The sequence below is a fragment of the Corvus cornix genome, chromosome Z, assembly GCF_000738735.6.
Source record: "Corvus cornix cornix isolate S_Up_H32 chromosome Z, ASM73873v5, whole genome shotgun sequence".
Taxonomy (NCBI): domain Eukaryota; kingdom Metazoa; phylum Chordata; class Aves; order Passeriformes; family Corvidae; genus Corvus; species Corvus cornix.
Genome location: NC_046357.1, coordinates 2,768,395 through 2,790,707, shown reverse-complemented (window position 1 = coordinate 2,790,707; position 22,313 = coordinate 2,768,395). Strand labels below are relative to the sequence as shown.

The window sequence follows — 22,313 nt, the reverse complement described above, 5'->3', positions numbered from 1 at the left end:
TTTAAACTGATCTGCGCAATTATTCTGTAACATTCTATTTTAAAAAGTTAATAGTTTCTGTCATGTTCTCCACACCTCACACACCCCACCCCCCTGCCCCGCCTAAGAAAATTTGTGCAGTTAGAGAAATGTTTTGTAGCCTTTCTTTGGTTTTTTTTTTCCATAGATTTCTGAATACATCCTTCTTAGGAAATATTTCTGTTGATTTTTATTCTGTTAGGAGATGCATGTTACTGTCTTCCTACAAAGGGAAGCAAAAATGTCAGAAATGTCCAAATACTATTTAAATATTTATTTCTTCTTAATTTTTTTCCCCTAAAGAGACTAACTGGATTTTTAGTAACTTTGAATCAGAGATGTAGGAGTTGCTTTTGGACATCAATGCTGTGTAACCTAGGAAAAAGATCGTGTGTCTCCCTCAATTCAGCCTCAGTAAAGGTTAGCAAAATAAAAGCAACAAAAGGAATTAGAATAGGACTTTACTGTTTTAGAAAAGTCTTCTTAGGAAGCCTGATGGGAGGATTTTGGAGGCCCACTTCATAAAGGAGAGGACTTGATCACTGTTAAACCTTCTATAATTTTAGATCACTTAGATCTTAATAGTTTCCCTTGATGTAGGTGCAACTTTGATGTGTTTTTAGTAGAGATGCTCTCCTTATAGAGAACTTCTCCTTCCTAACCTTTCGAAAACACTTGGTACCAAGGCATGTTTGTAGAGCCTCATTTGCACCAGTGTTCAGACATTTGATATTTTTTAACATACTTTCCACATAGCTTTTGTGTTCCAAATTAGGAAATACAGAAGAGTAAATCTTACAAAAACACACTTGTCAGTGCAGGCTCTATAGATGTTAAAATTTTAAGTATTATTGTGGGGTCTGAAACTGCCTGGAGCATAATTATATTCTTGAGTTGGCAATGAAAACAAAAAAGGAAAAAAGCCCAGGAGACATTAGAAGTCTTCAACAGTGTGGACCACAGAACCTTCATTGGTGGCTTCAGCTATTTGGGTTATAACACTAATGGGTATATTTAAAAAAGAAACAAGCAAACTCCAAACCATGGCAACAAAAATCCCAAGACACCCTCTCCTCCCTCCCCTTTGAATCCTCTCTCCCGACAAACCAAACCAAATAAAAAACTGCTTGTGGCCATAGAAGTCTTTGTGGTAAATGTACTGAAAAGTCAAGTACTGAAAAAGTCACAGCTGGCTGTCGCCTCTGATGCTGGAAACTAGTCTCAGCCAAGACCTTACAGCTGACTCAGAAGCTATTCCATGCAGTTATTTCCTTCCTGAATGTGGAAACGTGAAACTGTGAAAACATTAGCCGCTGCAAATAAATAAAGTGGGCAGAAGAAATGTAGTCATCTTGTAATATTTTTCCAAATTTTATGAAGTTGACTTTCATGTTTATGTGTCTCCCACTCCTGTTTAGTTTTTCCTCAGCAGTGTTGTCTGTTCTTCCAGAGTTTTCCATCATAGGTCTTTCTGAATGCCATTCTGAATTTGGCTGTCTCTAGATAAACATTGGTTCTACTATTCTGGTAGCCAAAAACATACTAGTCTGCCTGCCTCAGGCTTACATTCTTGGTTTATTTTTGTAATTAATATGATGGGATAATGTGTCTTAAACTTTTGATTTGTATTTAAATACTGAAGTATAATACAATTCCACAGAATAACTGGGGAAGTACCTGCTTGGAATTCGAAGGGACTGCAGGATGAGTTGTGTTAAACTTGAACTGCTGCTGGTGCTTCCAGAAATTTGACAAGTGTTTCCATTTTGGTTGAGACCGGATCAGGGTGAAACAGTCCGTGTGGCATTTTTTCCATGGTTTCAAATGAAAATTGCTGATATTGCAGCAATACCTATTAATAACTATTGTATTCTCTGTTTGAAGATTTTACCTGTACTTCCTTTGTGTGGAGAAATAAGCTGCTCGTATAAAGATTACAAACTTTGACTAGGGAATCAATTTTTAAAGCAAACTTATGTAGTTTTGATCAAGATTGCAATGTTTACATGTTCTCTGTTGGCATACTGCGTAATGGAAAAGTGAGTTGCAAATTTCTTCCCTTTTGTAGCCAAATGGTGAGTTGCTGCTACTTGCTCCAGTGTTACTCAATGCTACACTATGCCAAACTTAGGCAAATGATAAAAAACGTTTTTGTTACATTACTCAGCTAAGACCCAGTATTTGAAAGCTCTCTCAAGAACTGCTTTTATCTTAGTAAGAATTAATAAAACTGCTTTTGTGAAAGCCAGAGAAAGAATATTGATTATTACAGGCTACAGTCTGAAGGACCCAGGGTTTGTTGTTTGACTTTCCTAAACAACGATTGTTTTCAGAAAAAAAAAAAAAAAAAATTCCTTGGCAACTGTAATTGTCAGGTAAATATGCTCCTTAAAATAGTGATTTGAAATGTACTATTGAATGTTGTGTAGCCAGGTAATACAAGAAAATTCATCTTGTTAGTGATTTTGGCTTATGTAAATTTTCATTAAAAAGCGGGCAGTGCTACTCCATGCTTTTTTCACTGATATAGCAAGTTGGCAAGTTAGTAGATTTCCATACTGTAGGCTTCCTTTTCTAGGAAGTCTAAAACCTTTTCTTCCATAAGGAATAATAGTTAAAAATGCATGCATGCAATTATGACTAATTGTTATTTTTTCCTTTTATCTTGCAGCAACGCACCTCTTGCTTTTTCCTCCAAAGTATGTTATATTAAGTTTCGTGAAGCATCGAGTGTTGGTGTGGCCCAGCATCTAACTAACACGGTTTTTATTGACAGAGCTTTGATAGTTGTGCCCTGCGCAGAAGGTTGGTATTTTAGACATTCTTCTATAATGTTGGTCTTTGTTGTGTCTGTTAATTGTTTTAAGCTTTCTGTGTAAGAAGGTGATGCTCTGTTGTTACTTTATTTTATTGCATTTGGAAAAAAAAAGACCTTGAAGCAAAATTGAAAATTGAATGAAGAAAAACCCAGTTATACATTTTAATTGAACTTCAGCATTAGCAAAAAGGTAGTTGGTTCAAGTTATAAGTCAGGTTTCCGTAGTTATTACATATTTTGAAAGAAAAGAAAGGAAAATAATTCCTTTCACTATGGTTTGTGTTGGCAAGCGTATTCTTACACAGAGTTCTCACTGAAGTCAATGGAGCTCTGAAAAGATCAGGCAATTTCCTGACAGAATAACACTGCAGTTTGAATTTTAATGTATCACCTTTGCTGTAGTGAAGTTTTTGTTGATTTGTGCTTTTTTTAAAGATACCGATTATTTCTGCATTTTTTTAGAGTGAATCCAGATTTTGTCTTATAGATGCGATATATTCATTTGGCCATTTTAGAGTCATCTAATGTAAGATACTTAGCATTCAAAATACTGTTTGAATATAAATGCCTACCTGCTAGTTTAATTTTTAATAAACAATTTTTCCTTCTTGTTACTGTTTAAAATGTTACTTTGTGTGCCATAAAACACTTCCCTTATGTATAGTGGTACTCTTTCTTTGTTTTGGCTATCTGTTTAAACATGCAGTAATCTGTCTAGAATGGTTTCATCATAACATGTTCTTGAAACTCTTAATGAAATAAAATACTTGATGAATACTAAATTGACAGATGTTCCTTTAATTAGCTCTGAGGCCATGCTTTTACAGATGTGCTCAGTACAAGACAGTTTGTGTTGTTAGTATAGCATCGTAGATTTGAATGCAGTTACATGAAGCAGGGTCCTGTGATAAGCATATCGATGGAGTTAAGCAGAGCCCCATTGACTTCATTGGGATCATTGTGGAATTTAGCATGTGACTGGTTCTGGACCTTTTGCCTCTTTAGAGTGGAATCATTCCAGCTGATGAAGTGAACCTGACTTAACTTTCAACTTGGTTGCTGTTTTGCCATGACCAACAATACATAGAGTGATTGAACCGTAAAATGCAGCAGATCAACAAATACTCTTAGTAAAATCTCTAACTGCAAGAGTCAGGTTTTGGTTCAAAAAAATACATCGACTTCCTGCAGTTTGTTAACAATGGTCCCAGAGTACCATTTTTTGGCGTGCTTGCTGCATCGTGATCTAGATAGTGTGAGAGGAGTGCTGCTGTAGTATTCACCTGGGATGTTCTTAACGAACTGACAAATCTCCAAAATTTCACACACTATTGAAGTACTTTTACTAAAAGCCATATTGACCTACTGTGTACTGCCTATTGTAGCCTTCTTAGGCAGGGCATACAGCACATACATTTGTCTTTGTAAAGCCTAGGTTTTTAGTTGCTTTTGTGTCTTGTTATAGGGGCTCTTTGGTTTCATATTTTTAACTTGTTCTTCAACCACGAAGAGAATATTGCTGTATACGCTTGAAACTGTGTAGAGGCTGAGGAGACCAGAGTCTCCAATTGAAGAATTGCCCCTAACTAAATTGACGAAAGATTATTCAGAATCTTAGTTTTATATTTCATCCATAAGATCTTAACACTGGTTCAGTACTGCCAAAGAGGGAAGATGTCTGCCTAATGAGTGCACAACACTTCTGGTGTTTTTCTTGTGATGAGATCATTGCCTGACATGATATGGCAACAGGCAGGTAAAGCTACATTTTCCTGTGTCTTTTGTGGTAGACTATGAATGAAAGAATAAATTAAAATTCTGATAAATGAAATCAAAATAAATCAGATCTTGTTCCAATTCCATTCATAACTGGCTGATCAGGCATTTCTGAGAAAACATTGTCGCTGTGCAGAATTATTCTGGACTCCACAGAAGTGTATGCATAATTGAGTGAACAAGTGATTGGGTTTTGAGATCACTTTTCTTAGTGTCAGAATGCTGTTCCCTGTAACTTTATATCAGAATCAGTCATTTATAGAAGGATGTGCATTTTTACAAATTTAACTTCCTGATGAATTTATTGTGTGGAGTAAGTATGGCTTTGGAGACCATGGCACAACGGTTTTTCACTATGTGAAATCATATGATACATTGTTAATGGAGTCAGTGGAGTGGATCATGGGTTTTAAAAGTAGCGATGGCTTTATCCTACCAGGAGGTAAAGTTATACCACTGGCCAGCATTGCCAGTAATGCGTGAAGCTGAACATAGAGGAGAGGTAAAATGGAAATCCAAAAACCCGGTTTTAAAAAACAGAATAAAATCTGAAATTTGGAGTGTATTTAAACAGTGGTAAATCAAGGAGGAAATCACTACAGAATGAAATCAATGTAAATTATGTGACATTTAATGAACAATTTAACAAAAATGTAATTGTAAATTAAGATTATTAAGCTGTGAAAAGATGACTTTTTGTGTGTGTGTAATGGTAGGTTTTTCTTTAAATATACTTTGAAAATGCAAAGGTTGAAAGCTAAACAAAGATGCCACCCTAATCTTTCTAAATTTTATGTCCACATTATCTGGTAGATGGATTTTGACTATTAATTTGGTTTTGTATGTTTTCTCTGTGTGATATTTGTGCATTATTAGATGACTAGACTGGCCAAGGCAGACCTGTTACACTTGCCTGAGTTAGGCATTGTTTGCCATGCCACTAAACCTGCCGCCAAGTGAAACCTTCATGGGGGAAATGAGATCGAAGTCTGGCCTGCTGAAGATGGACGCCCTGTCTCTGTTTTTATTTTATTTTGCTTTCTTTCCTTTGTTTCTTTTATTTTTATTTTATTTTGTCCCTTTTTTGTTTTGTTCTGTTAAATCTCTTTCCCTTGTACTTGTGAACTGGTACTTCAGTTCTGTAAAATGATGTTTGTAAAGGGTTCACAGTGTTTGATTTTGAAGTTGACTTGAAGCTGCTTATGAATGGTGGATGGTATACAGAGAATTTAGAATATGATTAGTTTTTAATGCTCTGAATTAAGGATAAATTTGATGTGGAATATGTTTAAGCATCTAAATTTAACAGATAAGTACATTACGTCAGAAGACAGGAATAGTAAAAAATTCATCAATTTAGAGATGTATTCTTCCATATATTGTGCTTTATGAGTTTATCTTGGAAAAGGACAGTTAAAACTCTAGCATCTGGAGAAAGCAACTTTAGAAAGTAAAGTCATAATATTTCTCTGCTACTTTTCCTCAGCAGAGTGTTTCATTTTATGTTGCACCAGCTATTTAAAAGAAGGCTTACTATTTATGTCTAATATGATGAGTTAAAAATTATTTTTTCTGAAATTGAACTTTTGTGAGTATTGAATGTCATGAAATATTTGTTTACTTCTGATGAAACCTTGCTCCAGTGAGGTCAGTGGCAGTAAGATTTCATCAGGGTTTTTTTTGTAATTTTCAGAAAAAACTATTTACCACTCATAAGTACAAATGCAGCCTGAAGTTTTGGTTGGAGTGTGTTATGTGAGACACATTGTCTTTTAACACTGTTACTTGTGGGAAGATTGAATCAGTTTTCTGTGTGTGTGTGTGTGTGTATTGCACTTTGACATGCTCCAGTGGTGATGATTTCAGGAAGAGGTTTAGAAAAAACACCAAAGTCAGGAAAAAAAAGTGTTTTTCCAGTCATCTCACAGTCTCAGAAGCCTTGGTAGTTCATGCTGAAGTGATTGAGATGGTTCTCATCCCTAAAGGATGTTCTTACTTCTTGTGAAACGGAAGCCCTGAAACAGAAATGGTGAACAAAGTGGTGTGTCTAGTCCTCAGGCATTGCTCTTCCCAGCCAGCTGCACTGGGAGCTCTTGGTTTCACTCTTTTCACCAGGCTCTGCACTGCAGCTGGGAAGAGCTTTGATTCATGATCTTTGTTGGATTTTGCTGTGGCAGTTGTAATTGCCAGTAGCTGTAATCTCTTTATTCACTTCTGCTAAATCCACTAAGATTCATGAGTTGGACCACATAAAAGTTATTTTATTTCTAAGTCTACATGTTTCACTGATGTAAAATAGCAGGAAAATAATGACTTCTTTTTAATGTTTAAAGTAGATTGTGAACTCTTTAGTATTTTTAAAACCAGCAAACTCATTCACTGCAGAAGCACTTTTGGATGTGGGGGTTAACCTTATAGGATCACTACAAAGAGTAGGAAATTAATTTCTTTTGAGCGCTTGAAGAATAAAAATACTGTGCTTAGTACTTGCTTAATGCAGATGATTCTGTTTAGCCTTCAGCAGAACTGATTCTAGTATGGACTAGGTTGTCTAGGGTTCTTTAGACTAACGGTACAAAAAAGTAGCAATCACAACTATGCCTTTAGGGAATGCTGAGAATATGTACATTTTGCAAAGGGATGAATCAATAAATAAATGATCATAGAACCTGTAAATTACTAAGCAGAAGAGCTGCTAAGAAATCTATCTAAGGATGTGATATAGATATGGCATATTTATTTTGACTGCTTCCCTCATTAGAAAATAAATCTCTTCACCTCATTCTTATTCAGATTTTAAATATCATGTTCTAAAAATGAAGTATTATTCTTAAGCTAAATTGTCCTAATCTGTTGTGTCATAACCCGCATGTCTTGTTGTGTTTTGTGGGCTTGTATTCCCATTACAAATACAATCACAGAGATAAAACTGCAAAATTTAAAGTGTTTAATTCATGAGATTATTTGGACTCATATGTTGATTTGTTTTTCAAAACTGTTTAAAAAATATGGAGGTAGATATTCAAAGTACTGCAATTTTTTTTTTCTCCAAAAGAGTGTTCTAGAATTTTTTAAAACTTTGACCTGGTCTTAGAAGCTGGAAAAGTTGTTCTGAAGAGACAGTACCTTTGCATATACAGGCAAATTTTCAGGGTTCTGTCTGTAGAAATAGACCCTTTCTCATTGTTGAAAACAAAATAAATGAATCTTTGTGGTATGGAACTGACCAACTTGATTTTGATTTAAAATAGAACTTTACATTGTTGAAAGACCAAAGTATTCTGGAAATAATGCTGCAAACTTTACAATTTACATATGCATGCTGTTCATTCTGTGAGCTGCTATAATGGTGAACTTACCTGAAATGTTCAGTGGATTTCTTGAACAACATTTCAGCAAGTTAATAATTTCAGTTATTTCAGTGCTATGACCCATATACTTAAAGTTTAGGCCTCTACTTAAATTGCTTTATGAACTTGAGTCATTGTCCATCTTAGTTATGTACCTAACTGAGCCCCTATTTAAAAGGACTAAATGCCTAAGCATTTTGTAAGTTTACCTAGTTAAGTGTGTATTGAATTGGCTGTATGTAAGTGCATACTTAAATTAGGCATATACTTATGTACATTACTGACCAAAGATCTCAATTAGCATGCACCACTTTTAGAGCCATTTCTGCCATTGGATTTAATTGTGCCATGTTTCCTGATTTATAGAAACCTGCATGAGTGTCTGGTTAACTGCAAGATGCTCACTGTTCAGGATAAGTTCTGGTTCATTAGTCATTTGAAAAAACTGAAATATTTCACTTTTCAGAAGAACTGGTACATAATTCTATGCCTAATTTGCATGTACATCTGCTGGAACTGTATATTCAAAAGCCTGTTTGTAGGCCTGCATATTAGGCAGGGTTCGCAAAATACCTGATGTTTTTGAGCAGTCAGGCAAATCAGGTACACCTCTCATTGCATGCCCAACTTCAAAACAAGATCTGTAAAGAGTGCTGAACATTGTGATGGTGGCTTAGATTCATGCATATTTGTTTAAAAAGCCCTGGAAGTCATTATTGCACAGTTAACTCCTCTAATTGCTAACAATTTTCCTATTTTTCTCCCTTAGATAGGAAAATCAAGTGGTTTCTTTCTTACATGTTAAGGAGAAAGGTGTCTCAAAATTTAACGTAAATAAAATAAATGTAAATAGGAAGCATGAAAAAAAAATGGATACTGTTATTTTATCTGTTCTGTTCCACCCATGATACATATAAATTAAGTTTCATTTAGATTTGTTTTGTCCTTTGGTCATATCCGGCTGTAACCCAGACTTAGCTGCAGATCTGTAGAGCAGGTTTGCAGCACTTGTTTCTTTTCATTTTTTAAAGTAGTATGTTTTCTGTGGTGTCAGTTGGAGCTCTCATCACTGAACCTGCATGGTATTTTGAAACTTACCTCAAATTTTCCTTTTGATAAGAATATATATTAATCTTTAAATTTTGAATTTAGGCATTTTGTAGTTGAAATGTGCAATTTGAATCAAGGCAGGAAACCACTGGCACAGCTTTTATCTATTACTTGACTGTTAAAACAACGATTAAATAAGAGCATTTACTTTATTTAGGTTCATGGGGTTATACCAAAGGGCTCAGTTGGTTAGCATATATACAGTTATGCCAGTAATTTTGAACAGATCATAGATACCTAGTGTAATCAGAACTTCTTGCAGCAGTTTTTTAGTTCAGTGTTTAATGTTTGTACCAGTTTTAATCCCTTTGAGTTTTGAATTTAAAATGTACATTTAATTGTAATCATAGTTGTTTAACTATTAATCTTTTGATTTTTGGAGATTTTTGGGGGGTTCATTTAGTAGTCTAATCATGACTAACATTGAGTGAAACCTACATTTAATTCAGATTAGTTATTACTTAAACTTCAGGCATGATAGGAGGCCTACGATCAGGTTGAAATAGCATGAAGTACATATTTTGGGGACATAGAGCTTGGTTAGCCTGATCAGTTATGATTTTCTTCAATCTCTGTAAATTTAGATTTAACTTAGCAGTTTCAGATAAACTGAGGTGACCTAGAATGTGAGACAGTACAAATCTAGTTTTTTTCTACTCTTCCTTCCTCCACCTTCAACTTCACTTGTAGTATGTATTGTGTGCAGTCACAGTAGTTCAGTAGTTTATTATTTTATGTTTTATTTATTTTACATTCTGAGTAGGTAGCACCAGAGGAATAAAGAAAAGCACAAATTTCAGTTAGCACATACTTTGTTTTTTTCTTTTTCTTTTTTTCCCCCCCTTTTTTTTGGTTTTCTTTCTTTTACTGATTTGGTTATTTGCCATTTCTGGGGATTAAACTTTAAAAAATGTTCTTCTTTTCTGTATCTGATGTTCTGTGTGCTATTAGTGATGCAGCCAACACGAACGGTTGTCATGTGTAAAACAACTTTCGATCACCGCGAAAACACCGCCCTGGGAAAGCGTCCATGCTTGATATCGTTTGGTTCATGAACGTTAAGTTTCCAGTACAGGTGACCCATAGCTCAAAGTGTTAAATAATTATATACATTATTCAGTTTTTAAAATAATAATCCATTAATGAGATTGCTAGTCTTTGAAGTTTTGCTCACTTTTGTTTTTCCTAATAGAGCAGGGTAAAAGGAAAAACTTAAGATATTTGTTTCTTTGTAAGGATCTGGTAGATAGATTCATTGTTATTTATTACATTTTTTAATGCAAGGGTAATTGTAAAATCATAGAAAGAGTAACATCTGTCTAGTGTTCCAACTCTGTGTAATGCTTTAATTTGCTTCTTCAGGTAAAATCCCAGATGAAGCCAAAGCCCTCTCTCTATTGGCGCCTGCTCCTACTATGACAAGTCTGATGCCTGGTGCAGGGTTGCTTCCCATACCTACACCAACCCCTCTGACTACAGTAAGTAAAATTCAGTGTCTATATAATTTCTGGTTTCCTCTGTTCTTGGTAGCCTTTTCCGTGTTCAGGGAACAAGGACTATTTGGTCCATGGATGTTGCAGTGAGGGTTTAGCTGTGGTGAGTCTTCTAAGGATTGATCAGAAGATGTCCATGTGCTGCCTTTCTAGGGTCTTTCAGAGTAGTGTTTTCCAAAACACTACTGGAATACTGGTGAATACTGGTTTTGGTTCTTGTTCATTTTAATGGCTGTCCTGCCCCGTAGGGCCATTAATTTGGTACAGTGGTAGTTATCCACTGACAAGAAATTCATTAAAACCTAAGTTACATTGACACGAGTTCTTCAGAATATTAAAAGCTGAAGTAGAGACTTCTACTTGATGTCGCTACAGCAAGATTTTTGACTGTTAGACTCTGTCTAACAATGTTTTCACTACAAAAAGTAGAGGAGCTTGGTTCTGTTATTTTTGCTCCATTCCCTTTTGCCTCTGTAAGCCTTTCTTGACATCAGCGAGCTGCTGTGGTTTATTGAAGGAAAATTTAAGGTTAAAATAGAGTAGTTTTTGCCTTTGTTACATAAAAAATGGTACCGATGGCTTGTTAAGAATTCCCCACGCTTTTTAGAAAATTCATTTCTTGAAAAAGCAGTTGCTTTTTGGGTCAAGAAAATTCAAACCCGGAAGTCAGTGCACCAATATTGTAGTGCTTTTTAAGTGACTTTTTATAACGTTTTACAGGAGAGTTTTCACTTTCAGTTCCAAACATGAGAGCTGTATTTTTCTCATTCTCTAGGTATAAGGGGAGGAACTTGGATGGAATATTCTTTGCATTTCAACTGTAATTAATCTTGTCCGGGGTGATTCATTTTTCCAAAAGACACTTTATGTGTCCCTTAAGTGGCCCTGAGCACTAGAAATTCCCTTCTTCCCTTGCTGGGCAAAATCTCAGCTATTGAAAATCACTCATCTGGTTTAAAAAAAATGAGACTACTAGCAGTGTCTGAAAGAATCATACTCAATTTGAGTGACTCTTAAGCATTAGGGCCTGTATGTTTTGTAATTAATATATATCCCTGTCCAGATCTCTTTGATAAGATATTAAATAATAACTCACAGAATACCTTAACTATGAAACTTACTTCTGGGCAGATTTTTCTTCTGTAAAAAAACGTGAAGTGCTGTGACCTTAAAAGTATTGCTTATATTCATTACATCTGTTTTTGCAGAAACGCATCCAGGCAAACAAGTATTAAGAAGTGGAATATCTTTAACAGGTGCTTGGCTGCAAAGTGTATTCTGTGCTTGTGTTTTCCAGCTTGGTGTTTCACTTGGTACCTTAGGGGCTATACCGGCAGCAGCACTGGATCCTAACATTACAGCACTGGGAGAAATACCACAACCACCAATTATGGGAAATGTAGATCCATCCAAAATTGATGAAATCAGGAGAACAGTCTATGTTGGAAACTTGAATTCCCAGGTAGCTTTTCTTCGTTTTTGTGTTGTGGAAATACTAACAGAAGATGTGAAAATGTAATCTGTGAATTCTAATCTTACATGTTAAAGAGTTCCCATTAGTTAATGACAACATGAATTTAAACAAAACTCCCTAATTGTCAGAATACCAGAGAAACCAAAGGTGAATTAAAGAAACCTAACTGTGTGTGTTGATTAAGTGTACGGTTTGGTTATATTAGATGAGCAATCCTCAGAAGTCATGAGATTGTGGTAGCTGTCCTCCAGGGCACAGTGCAGTTGCATAGGTACAGTAAGATGGAATAATGTGTCCTACTGGAAGTTGCAAAATTAGCATAAATATATTTCAGTCAGCAGCTTGGATTTTCAAGAGGTGGTTGGATTAATTGAAAATTATTTGCTTTTGACTGATAGCAATTTAAGTATTACATTTTGGGTTTTTTGACTGCTGAAATAGCTACTGAGTGTAAAATTACTATTGATTGTGATAAAGTAAAACAAACTGGAAGCTAGTAGAAAGCCACATAAATGTAAGTCCTTTAATATTGTTTGGATTTTTTTGTTTTATTTGGTCAGAAGTCACAATTAGTAGCTTGGAAACAGGTGTATAAGGAAATTTCTTACCGGTTATTTCAGATTAGTTGTCTGAAAAGTGCAAAACCCTGTGTAAAAGTCCTTTTTTTTTTTTTTTACCTCTGTGAAGGACTAAGGGCTTGTGGCTGTGCTGTTTAAAATTGTAGAATATTCTTAAATTATTGGAAGAAAAATACTTGTCTTTAAGTCTTAAAATGTAACATTACCAAATTCATGTCACCTTTGTAATAATGTTGAGATATCATTCCAAAATCTGTAGCTCTAAGACTACTGAATATATTAGATAAGTGGTTTTCATTGTATATTTTACTTCAGCTGAACTCTTCAACTCTTTCTAGACTACAACAGCTGATCAGCTGCTTGAATTCTTTAAGCAAGTTGGAGAAGTCAAATTTGTGCGAATGGCAGGTGATGAGACCCAACCAACACGATTTGCTTTTGTGGAATTTGCAGACCAAAATTCTGTACCTCGAGCTCTTGCCTTTAATGGAGTTATGTTTGGAGACCGGCCACTGAAGTAAGAAACTAGTTATCCATATGACTGTTGAATGGGAGATTTCTTTGTGTCGTTGCATACACGTTTATGACTTACGTGTAGCATAAGGCTGCGACTAACGTTTTTTCAATATGCAGGCCTATTGTTAAAAAACCAGAACATTTTTATCAACTCCAGTTTCACAGTTTGGCCTGAATTTCTCTCAATAGATTATGTATAGCATTGAGTACAATACATTTATATTAATCTTGAGGCAGTGTAAGCTGTAGTAGTAAAAAAATCTTTGAAGTCCATAGTACTAATTAAGTTTTCTATATGATGTGTATGTAGTTAGTAGGTGTTAATGTGGAGATTTGATCTGAAATAGAGAAGTAACTTCCTACACTTCTACTAAAAATATTGTAACCCAGAAATACTGTGCTGCTTTTATTTAAAAGTGTTAAGATTTCAAAGTAATAAAAAGTACTTTGGATACTTGGAACAGATGGGTGTTACAAATCTGTAGTTTTGCTGAACTTTTTAAAGTTTTTAGTTGTACACCGAAATTGAGATGTTTTCCTTTCTTGTTTTTCATCTGCCCTGTTTGAGTGTTTAAGAATGAAAGGCTTTATTTTTCTTTAATTTAGGATAAATCACTCCAATAATGCAATAGTGAAGCCTCCTGAAATGACACCACAAGCTGCTGCCAAGGAGCTAGAAGAAGTGATGAAGAGAGTAAGGGAAGCCCAGTCTTTTATATCTGCTGCTATTGAGCCAGGTAGGTATATTTTGTTCATTACTGAGCAGACACATTCTGTATGTACCTTTTCTAAGAGCATTTCTACACATTTCTAAGAGTATTTTCAGATGCAGGAGAAGGGTATCCAAAGTTCACATATTCAATATGTGTTGGAGAAAAAACCAAAATAATCAAAATTCTGTTCATGAAACTAAACAATGGAATGAAGCTTTTTATTTAATCATGTCTTGTTTCCAGGTACATGTTCACTGAATGTTTTAAAAAATGCAAATTTAATACTAAATTGGTACTTAATGATGGTGCTTTTTAGGTTTAGAGTACTTGAAAACTTTTAAAAGAAAATGCTTTATATTTTTTGTTGTCCTTTAGGACCCATTAGTGCTATAGTCTCGACCAGAGTGAGCTAGCATGGTTCTGAAAGCAGTAATATTATGCTTTCCTTATCTGCAGAAGATTAATTTTGTTTCTTTTTCATGGTGGCTCAAGACTGTATGCATCCTCAAAGCGAATGGGATCAGAGAATGAATCTGGGACAAATGTTAACATATCATAAAGGACTTCTTTTCATCCAGATTGTTTCCCTGTTCCCTGTTAGCACTGTGATGCCAAGTCAAGTAGGAAGGTGGTGTTGTGTTGAGAGGTTAGACAGACATTCTAGTGGTGATTTATGCTGGCTTAAATGGATTGCAAAACCACAGCATAAAAAAATTCTCAACTTAGCAGACTCCTACTTCTTTTCATCAGCAACTTTTTGCTGTTCTTCTTACTAACAAACCCAGAGACTGTCTTATGTTGGTTAGATAGTGTGGAGTCTTGAGGGTTTTTTGGGGGGGATTATTTTTTGTTGTATTTTTTGGTTGGAAGTAAAATAACTCAAGCACTTTATCACTGTTAAGCAACAAAATAACAATTAGACTCTGAACCATGATGAGCTCACTGTTAAGGTTTCTGTTGGCTTTTGGCCTTTGGTCAGACTTTTCACCCTGTTCTGTTCATCCTTTCCTCCTACAAAACAATGAGGAATAGAACTTCAGTATTTGTGCAGTGTTTGAAATATCTAAAAATACAGACAGTAATAATGATCTATATTATGTGCTTGTTTTCAAAATTATGCCCTCTAAATTTACTCAGTTCTTCTCAAGTTATTAAAAAAAAAAAAAAGAAAGTAATTATATTAAATAATAGACCAAAAGGAGGACATGTTATGATCTTGTACATTGTGGCAGCAACATAAATCCCGTTCTTAGTAGAGCTAGCTGTTTATAATTATCTGGTTTATGTGTACTGCTGCAGGATGGCTGCACTCAACGAGTATATGCAATGACTTTCTTGGATGTTTCTGAAGGATATTTGCAAAGAAGGAAGATGTGCAGAGAGTAGGCCCCTTGCAATATATGTGGTACATTCCACTTGTGCCAGATTGTTAACTGGGATCTTTAAATGTTCTGAGCTTACACTGCAAAGTGGTTTTTTCCTCTCAGAGTCTGGAAAGAGCAGTGAAAGAAAAGGCGGTCGATCTCGTTCCCATTCTCGTTCAGAATCCAGGTCTAGCTCAAAATCCCGATCTAGAAGGAAAAGATCTCACTCAAAACACAGGTCGGTATGCTTTTTGTTTCAGACTAAGATCATATTGGGATTTTTTGCATGGTGCTGTTAATGGAGATTTTTTAGTTACACACAAGTATTCCTGTAGAGATTACTAACTTGCGCCCAGCAGATCAGAGTAACCAGGAACTTTGTCTCTGAATAGGTACTCTTTTCCTCTAAATCCTAAACATTTTTAGGATTACTTTCAGTTAAAACATACTAGAAGGCACTTCCTGTGCCATGTACAATAACAAGTTATGTGGTTTCTTTGTATATTTTATGGTTTTGTACATTAGGCTATGTAGCCAAATAACATTTTGTGACCTGTATTTTAAAGAGAAACCTGCATTTTGTGCATGGCGCAGATAATTTACTCGTAACATCCTGAGCAAATAGGCTGGCTGGTTTTTGGTTTAGAATTCCTATTGTCCTCAGCTTCTAAACATTGAGTTAATAAATGCAGTGTTTTTATCTACTGTCCTGTAAATGTGAAGCTATGTTTTTAAAAACCTTTTTTTGAAGGTTGAATTCAGACTGATGAGCTTTTATGTTTTAAAAAAAGCATAGCGAAAAGGCATTAGGGGCAGTTTCTAATTTTTCAGATTTTGTTTGCTTTGTTAAATCTGTTCAGTTCTGAAAAAGAAAATCATTAGGTCATTCTTGAAGTATACCCATTAAGGTTTTTTTCCAAGAATGAAACAGCCTTCTTGTTCTGTGAGACTTCTAAAGGCTTCCCAGAATGGTCCAGATTCTTTCAATTGTCAGGAGTATCTTCTGAGAGCCTAGGTAAATCGTAAGTCAATAAAGATATTTGGCTACGTTAAGGATAAAAAAATGCTCAAAATTTGGAATGTTATTTGATTGCTTGCACTTTAAAAAGTTGAGTGTTGTCCATATTGCAGCAACAGCTCTGCTGCATCCTTTCATTCATGCCTTTTAATAAGGCTACTAGGATTCTTTTAGATACGGAAGATCTGGCTGAGAGGGAGTTATCATCAATTTTACTATCAAAGAAATACGGTACAAGTGCAGGCTTCAATTTTGCAATAGCAGGAAACCACAGCATGTGTCTTCTGATGACTTTATAATGTTTGGTGCTTTCTAATGCAAGAAGGACCATTTGGTCACTTCTTTATTAGTTGCTTCTCTGCTATGTCTCTAACTCCATAACTGAAAAACAAACTTGGTTTCGTGTAACAATGCAGTAATTTCAGTACTATCTTATACTGACACAAACCAAGTGGAATTTTAGAAGATAAGCTTTTATTTTTTTAAATATGGAAAACCTGTTCTTGAAACAAATGTTGATTATTAATATTTTGTTATGTTTTGTAAATTGTTTAATATTGCTACTGTCAGTTTTGAGAACATGCTGAAAAAAAGCCACTCTGACCTGTTGAGGCAGCTTCATCCATAAAAATAATCTATCCTTACTGCTTCCCTGTTTTACTGTTTTATATAACATAATTTTCATCTTTGTGACATAAAATGTATTCAAGGTTGTGCTTTGAGTCAGTTGTAATTAATTGGCCTTGCAGTTGATTTGTATTTCTCTACTGATAAGGAGAACAAAGGTGTAGGTAAAAAATTGCTTCCTCTCCTCTTGGTTTATATTACGCTGTGTGTCTTGAATTCTGCAAGGTAGGTGCAGCTGTTACTTTTTGTACCTCACAATTCTTCAGTTTTTACTGAGTAATATACATGATCTTTCTGTCTTTGGTAAGTTAAACTTCATGGTACCTTAATATCTGAAGCAAAGTATCCAATGATGTTGTTTTTTGAAGCTTAATGTGCAAATTCAGCTTTTTATTTTTCCTTCCCTGGGGAAAACGGTCGTCAAAAATATGGAGTGTTTTGGAAATAAAATTTGAAGTGCTGTTTTCTTCATCAAATCTGCCTAAGACTTCGTTTTTTTAATCAGAGTATCTGCACTTTATTTACAACTGAAATCCATACTAACAGGTTCTTTTATCTGAAAAGGTAACTTGACTAAAACCTGCGCCGCACATCGTCAGGGTTTTTTTTTTAATTTAAATTATAAGGATAGAGAACAAAGCAAAAAGAGATTGTTGTAGCCAAAGTCATCTTTTTTTAATGACTTAAGACTTCAGTAAGTGACTGGGCCTGGAAAGGAAATAAAATGTAACTAATTATTTTTAAAATTTGCTAAAAATTGTCGATCAGATTTTATGCAGTGTCATTTTGTGAGGACAACTGTTGTAAATTACATTAACTTTTATTTTCCTGATTCATGGAGGTTATTATGAAACATCGGTATAACTTAAATGGTTCATTGTTTCTAAGTAGAACATGTACACCTGGTGAAGCATAAAGTATCCATATTTGCAAAAACATTTGCAGACAGTATATTATTAAGGTGTAATTCTTTATATAAAACTATGGGGTGACACCACACATGTATACTGTCATTCTGTTGGTTGACTTCATTTGTATGAAGTTTCAATATTAAAATATTTTTCTCTGGCATTCTTCGTTTAGAAGTAGATCTGGCAACAGATCTCTCTCAAGACACAAGGACAGACGCAGATCAAGAAGTCCCCTGAAAAAACGTTCTAGATCTACAGAAAGACGGAAATCAAGAAGTCGCTCTCGTTCTCGGTGAGATCTGTTCCACAAAATGATACTGAGTTGATACAATGATACAATACAGAGTTTTTGAAAAAAATTTAACAAACCTTTTAGATGACCATAAAGGGTGGAGTCTCATCTGTGTGGCTAAAGGACAGAAAGTAATATTTAATACTGAGTGTGGTGGTCTTGGCTAGGATAGAGTTAATTGTCTTTCTTGTAGCCTGGATGGTGCCTACAGGGGTTAAATGATCATGCTGAGGCACCTGAACTTCGATAGTCTCGTCTACATTTGTACTTACATCCAGGCTGACTGAAAAGAGGTAATTTTGTCAGACTACAACCAATAGTTAAGGAATACCTTGTGTACCTTGTGAACCTACAAAAAAAATGGATACTGCTTGTTTGATGTGTATCTGTTGAGAAGATTGAATTCAGACTGACCTTGATCCTATATTGTGAGAACATGTATATAGTTCTTGTGCATGAGCTTTTGTTTTCACCTTTGATGTTCTCATATGTCAAACAGCAGGAACAAATGCACGTGTCTGTTGTGTGGCATATATGTATTTCAGGATGTAATATGTGTGTATTTTATCTAGTTTATTAGTTTTTATGTCTGATCATCTAATTATTAAACTGTGAAATTTTAACAAGATCATAGCATAATTTTTTGAGCAATGAAGTAGAGAATAAGCTCAAACCAAAAGTGCCTGTGAAAATAGCTTAATTAATATAAGTCTTGGTATGTTCTTAGTTTCATTTCTGTAATTCCCTTGATTCATTTAAAGGGAGATTTGTACTTGGGTTGTGCAGCTGCCTCTTGCTCTTTGAGATAAGAAGTTCTGTGGGAAAGAGAGCTGTAGATCTGTGGACCTATGTGGAAACAAAACTAGACTATGTAGCCAGCTGGGTTTTATTGGTGGGTCCTTTCGATTCTCTTGTTTCTCTTTTCTGGAGCTTCTTGAGACATCTGCTCACTGGAAGGGGCAAGTCCAGTGAAATCTCTCTGATAAATTAACTAGAAGACATTTCTTGAGAAGTTTTAAGGCTGGTGTCGTGGGGACTGTGTGCTGTTTTGTCTTTATGATGTTACATTCCTTCTCTGAGACTCCTAACAAAGTATTTGACAGAACCTAATGGGAATCAAAGTTACTAGGTCACAGAGCATACAACAGTCTGCTGTTTATTTACAGTTGAGAAGATACTGCCAAACACTGCTTCAGTTTGAGGACTGTTTGAGTGCTTAGGACCTTTCATGTGTGAAGGAGTCTCTTTTAGAATCTGTGAAAATTTAGAATAGATACCAATACCAGATAACTTCTGTCCATCTGGTTCTCTTTGACCCAGTAAGGCCTGCTAATGAATTTCTCCTCTTGTGCTTTCTCCTGTTTTCTCTCTCTGAACAATTGTTCTTTTGTCACGTGTCTCTGTACTAGAGAGGAAAGATGGAGTCTTGCATTTTCAAATAGTCCTATACTATAATGTAATCTTCCAGCCAAAGTTGTGAGCTAATTAGTTTTTGTTTGACTTGATGATTTGAACATCAGATGGAATTTTCCTTACTGTTCTTTTTATCAGCATGTATCCTACTTCCTGTCCCAAAGAAGCTGCTTTCCTTTCTTCTGTTTTTACTGTATTAGCAATTTTTCAATAATTTTCAAATTCCTAATGACATTACACATGGTTGAATTGTCTTGATTGAGTTTTGATCTTACATTTGCCTTTTAAGGGTATCTGGTGGTATTTTGTCCATGTTTTCTTTTTATTTCTATGAATTAAGTGTTGTTGGACTTCCAAGCAGTTCAAAGATACCTGTGTGAGACAAAACTGTAGAATATAAAGACTTCCGTCAGTCAGCTGTCATTATTCTTTTGGCAGTGACTAATCTGAAGGTCATTTTGTGTGGATATATTTTTAGTGAAGAGTGGATTTAAAGATTGTAGAGTTTTGTCCGTTCTCTGACAAAATAGAGACAATATATATATGTATAATTACATAACTGTGAGGTGGAGAGAGACATAGTAACATCACTTGGAAGATAGTGGTTTGATTTGGTTTTGGCCTCCCCTTCTCCAATTTGGTTTCCAGTTTTTTCCTAGCTGTATATAGCCGTATATTTCCTAGCTATATGTAGATTTCCCTCATCGTGAACAGGGTGAAAAAGTAAAATATTGAAGAGTTACTATTTTTCAACAGAGACACTTTATCTTGATGTATACTAAAAAGTTAGTTGTAATTCTAATTGGAAAGTTCGAAGATTAATTAATGGGTTTGTGTTTGGCTTTTCACAGGGACAAGAAAAGAGACAAAGAAAAGATCAAGGAAAAAGAAAAGGCCAAAGAAAAAGACAGAGACCGAGACAAGGAGAAGGATAGGGACCGAGACAAAGACAGGGAAAGAGAGCGAGATAAAGAGAGAAATAGGGAGAAGGACAAGGAGAGAGATAAAGAGCGAAGCAAAGACAGAGAGAGAGCCCGAGACAAAGACAGGGACAAGGATAAGGACAAAGATAGGGATAGGGAAAAGGACAAGGAAAAGGAAAAAGATAAAGATAAGGAAAAAGAAAAGGAAGAGGTAGATCAGAACAAAGAAAAAGAAGATACTGAGAAAGAAGGAGAGAAGGACAGAGAAAAGATTAAGGACAAGGAGGGAGATAAGGACAAAGAAAAGGACAGAGACAAAGAAAAGGAAAAAGATGGGGATAAGGAGAAGGATCGAGAAAAAGAGAGAGATGATAAAAAGAAGAAAGATAAGAGATCCAGAACACCCCCAAGAAGCTATAGCTCTTCAAGAAGATCTCGTAGCTCCAGCAGGTTTGTTTAGAATTTTTCATGCTTTTTTTTGACTTGTCAGTTCAGTGAGGCACCATCCTAATTTTTATGTATTGATATCACCATGTCTCTTATTAAATAAATATGTATTATTTCCATTCTGTAGATTTTCCTGTAAAGTAACATCTGTAATAAAATGCTCTATATGATGCCTGATAGAACAGTTTCTTGTTGGGCTGCTGGTGCTTGACTTTCACATAACCATATTATATAATCCTTGAGGACAGTAATTGGATGATTCTTGTGCCATTTCTGTATGTTGGAGACAGCCAAAAGTTCTGGCCTACAGCGTACACATCATCTTTGCCCTGATGAAAGTTTTGAGTCAGTGTTACGTAGTTCTTTCATTACTTACGTACTGCAACATTTTGGTCTGTAGATCTTGCAAACAGTTGTTCCATAGTACTTGCTACTTTTTGGCTGGATGGCTGAACTGCAGGAAGCAAGTGTATTGCTTGGCTGGCTAGCCTTTCGCAAGGTGAATGTATCTCTGTTGGAAGAGACAGAAACCTTGTTTATCTGACTAGATGGCCAGGTATAAGTTAAAAGTGACGTTCGTTAACGTTACTGACTGTAAGCAGGAAAACAATAAAGTTAATGTAGATGTTGGTTTTGGCTCTGAGGGAAGATTAACTGGCAGGAAGTCTGGATAAATTCAGTACAGCAGAAAGAGGCTGTGAGATTATAATCAACCTCTGTAAGCAAACTCAGGCATATTCTAAAAGCAGTGCAGCTAAGATAAGTTCGGAAGCATTGGTGGATAAGGTTCTTTCTGTTACATCAGGAATTAAAGTTCAGTAGTATTGCATCAGATTTAAATACCAAATGATATCTGTAACCTTGAGATAATGAAATTCTGAATGAGTTGCTAAAGTTCTACCTATAATAATGAAGTTCTGTTATCATAATTTCACTAGACAAAAGCAGAATTCTTCTAGTCCAAGCTCATAGAAGGTAAAAAAGGGTGAAATAGTTTCTGAACATTGTGTTTGTGTTATGAGGTTTATGGGAAAAATACTGTTTCTTCTTTAAGCATATGCAGCTTCCTATTTACATGCGTGGAAGACCCACATAGAGATACTTCTATCAGCTTTGAAACCATTTTTTTCAGTTCGTAGGCCTCAGTGTTGAATTGGATAAGTGCAGAAAAATACATGCGTTTCAATATATAGCTTATATAGGAACCTTGGTGGAAAACCAGGTTCCTAAACCCAAACAGCAAGTGTAGTTAGCTGGCTGTAACCAAAAGCTCATACTTTAGTTTGCAACAATTTTGTTCCCCCTTAAGAATCCTACTAGTTAAGAAAGTGCTATGGAAAGGCTCCAATGTCATGTACTTGAGCAAACAATTCTAGTGCAAATTAGTGCATCTCTTCTAGTGCAAAGTACAAAACTGTACTTTGATATGATACAGATATTGTTAAACAAGAGCAGTGTTCTTTTGAAGCTGG

The 22,313-nt window shown here is 35.4% G+C and overlaps 1 protein-coding gene across 3 annotated transcripts in view; it reads left to right on the top strand.

Moving 5' to 3' along the window:
- The window catches only part of SREK1 (splicing regulatory glutamic acid and lysine rich protein 1), a 36,568-nt gene that overhangs the window by 2,924 nt on the left and 11,331 nt on the right, over nt 1–22,313 (top strand). For 2 of the 3 annotated variants that reach the window (XM_039567822.1, XM_039567823.1), the window contains exons 2-9: nt 2,690–2,823; nt 10,435–10,550; nt 11,863–12,027; nt 12,956–13,134; nt 13,740–13,870; nt 15,334–15,448; nt 17,939–18,058; nt 20,323–20,844. In XM_039567822.1, coding sequence (XP_039423756.1) covers nt 2,690–2,823; nt 10,435–10,550; nt 11,863–12,027; nt 12,956–13,134; nt 13,740–13,870; nt 15,334–15,448; nt 17,939–18,058; nt 20,323–20,844 — 1,482 coding nt within the window. Of the gene's footprint in view, nt 1–2,689; nt 2,824–10,023; nt 10,148–10,434; nt 10,551–11,862; nt 12,028–12,955; nt 13,135–13,739; nt 13,871–15,333; nt 15,449–17,938; nt 18,059–20,322; nt 20,845–22,313 lie in introns of all 3 variants that reach the window. The other variant, XM_039567824.1, reaches the window with a different exon arrangement.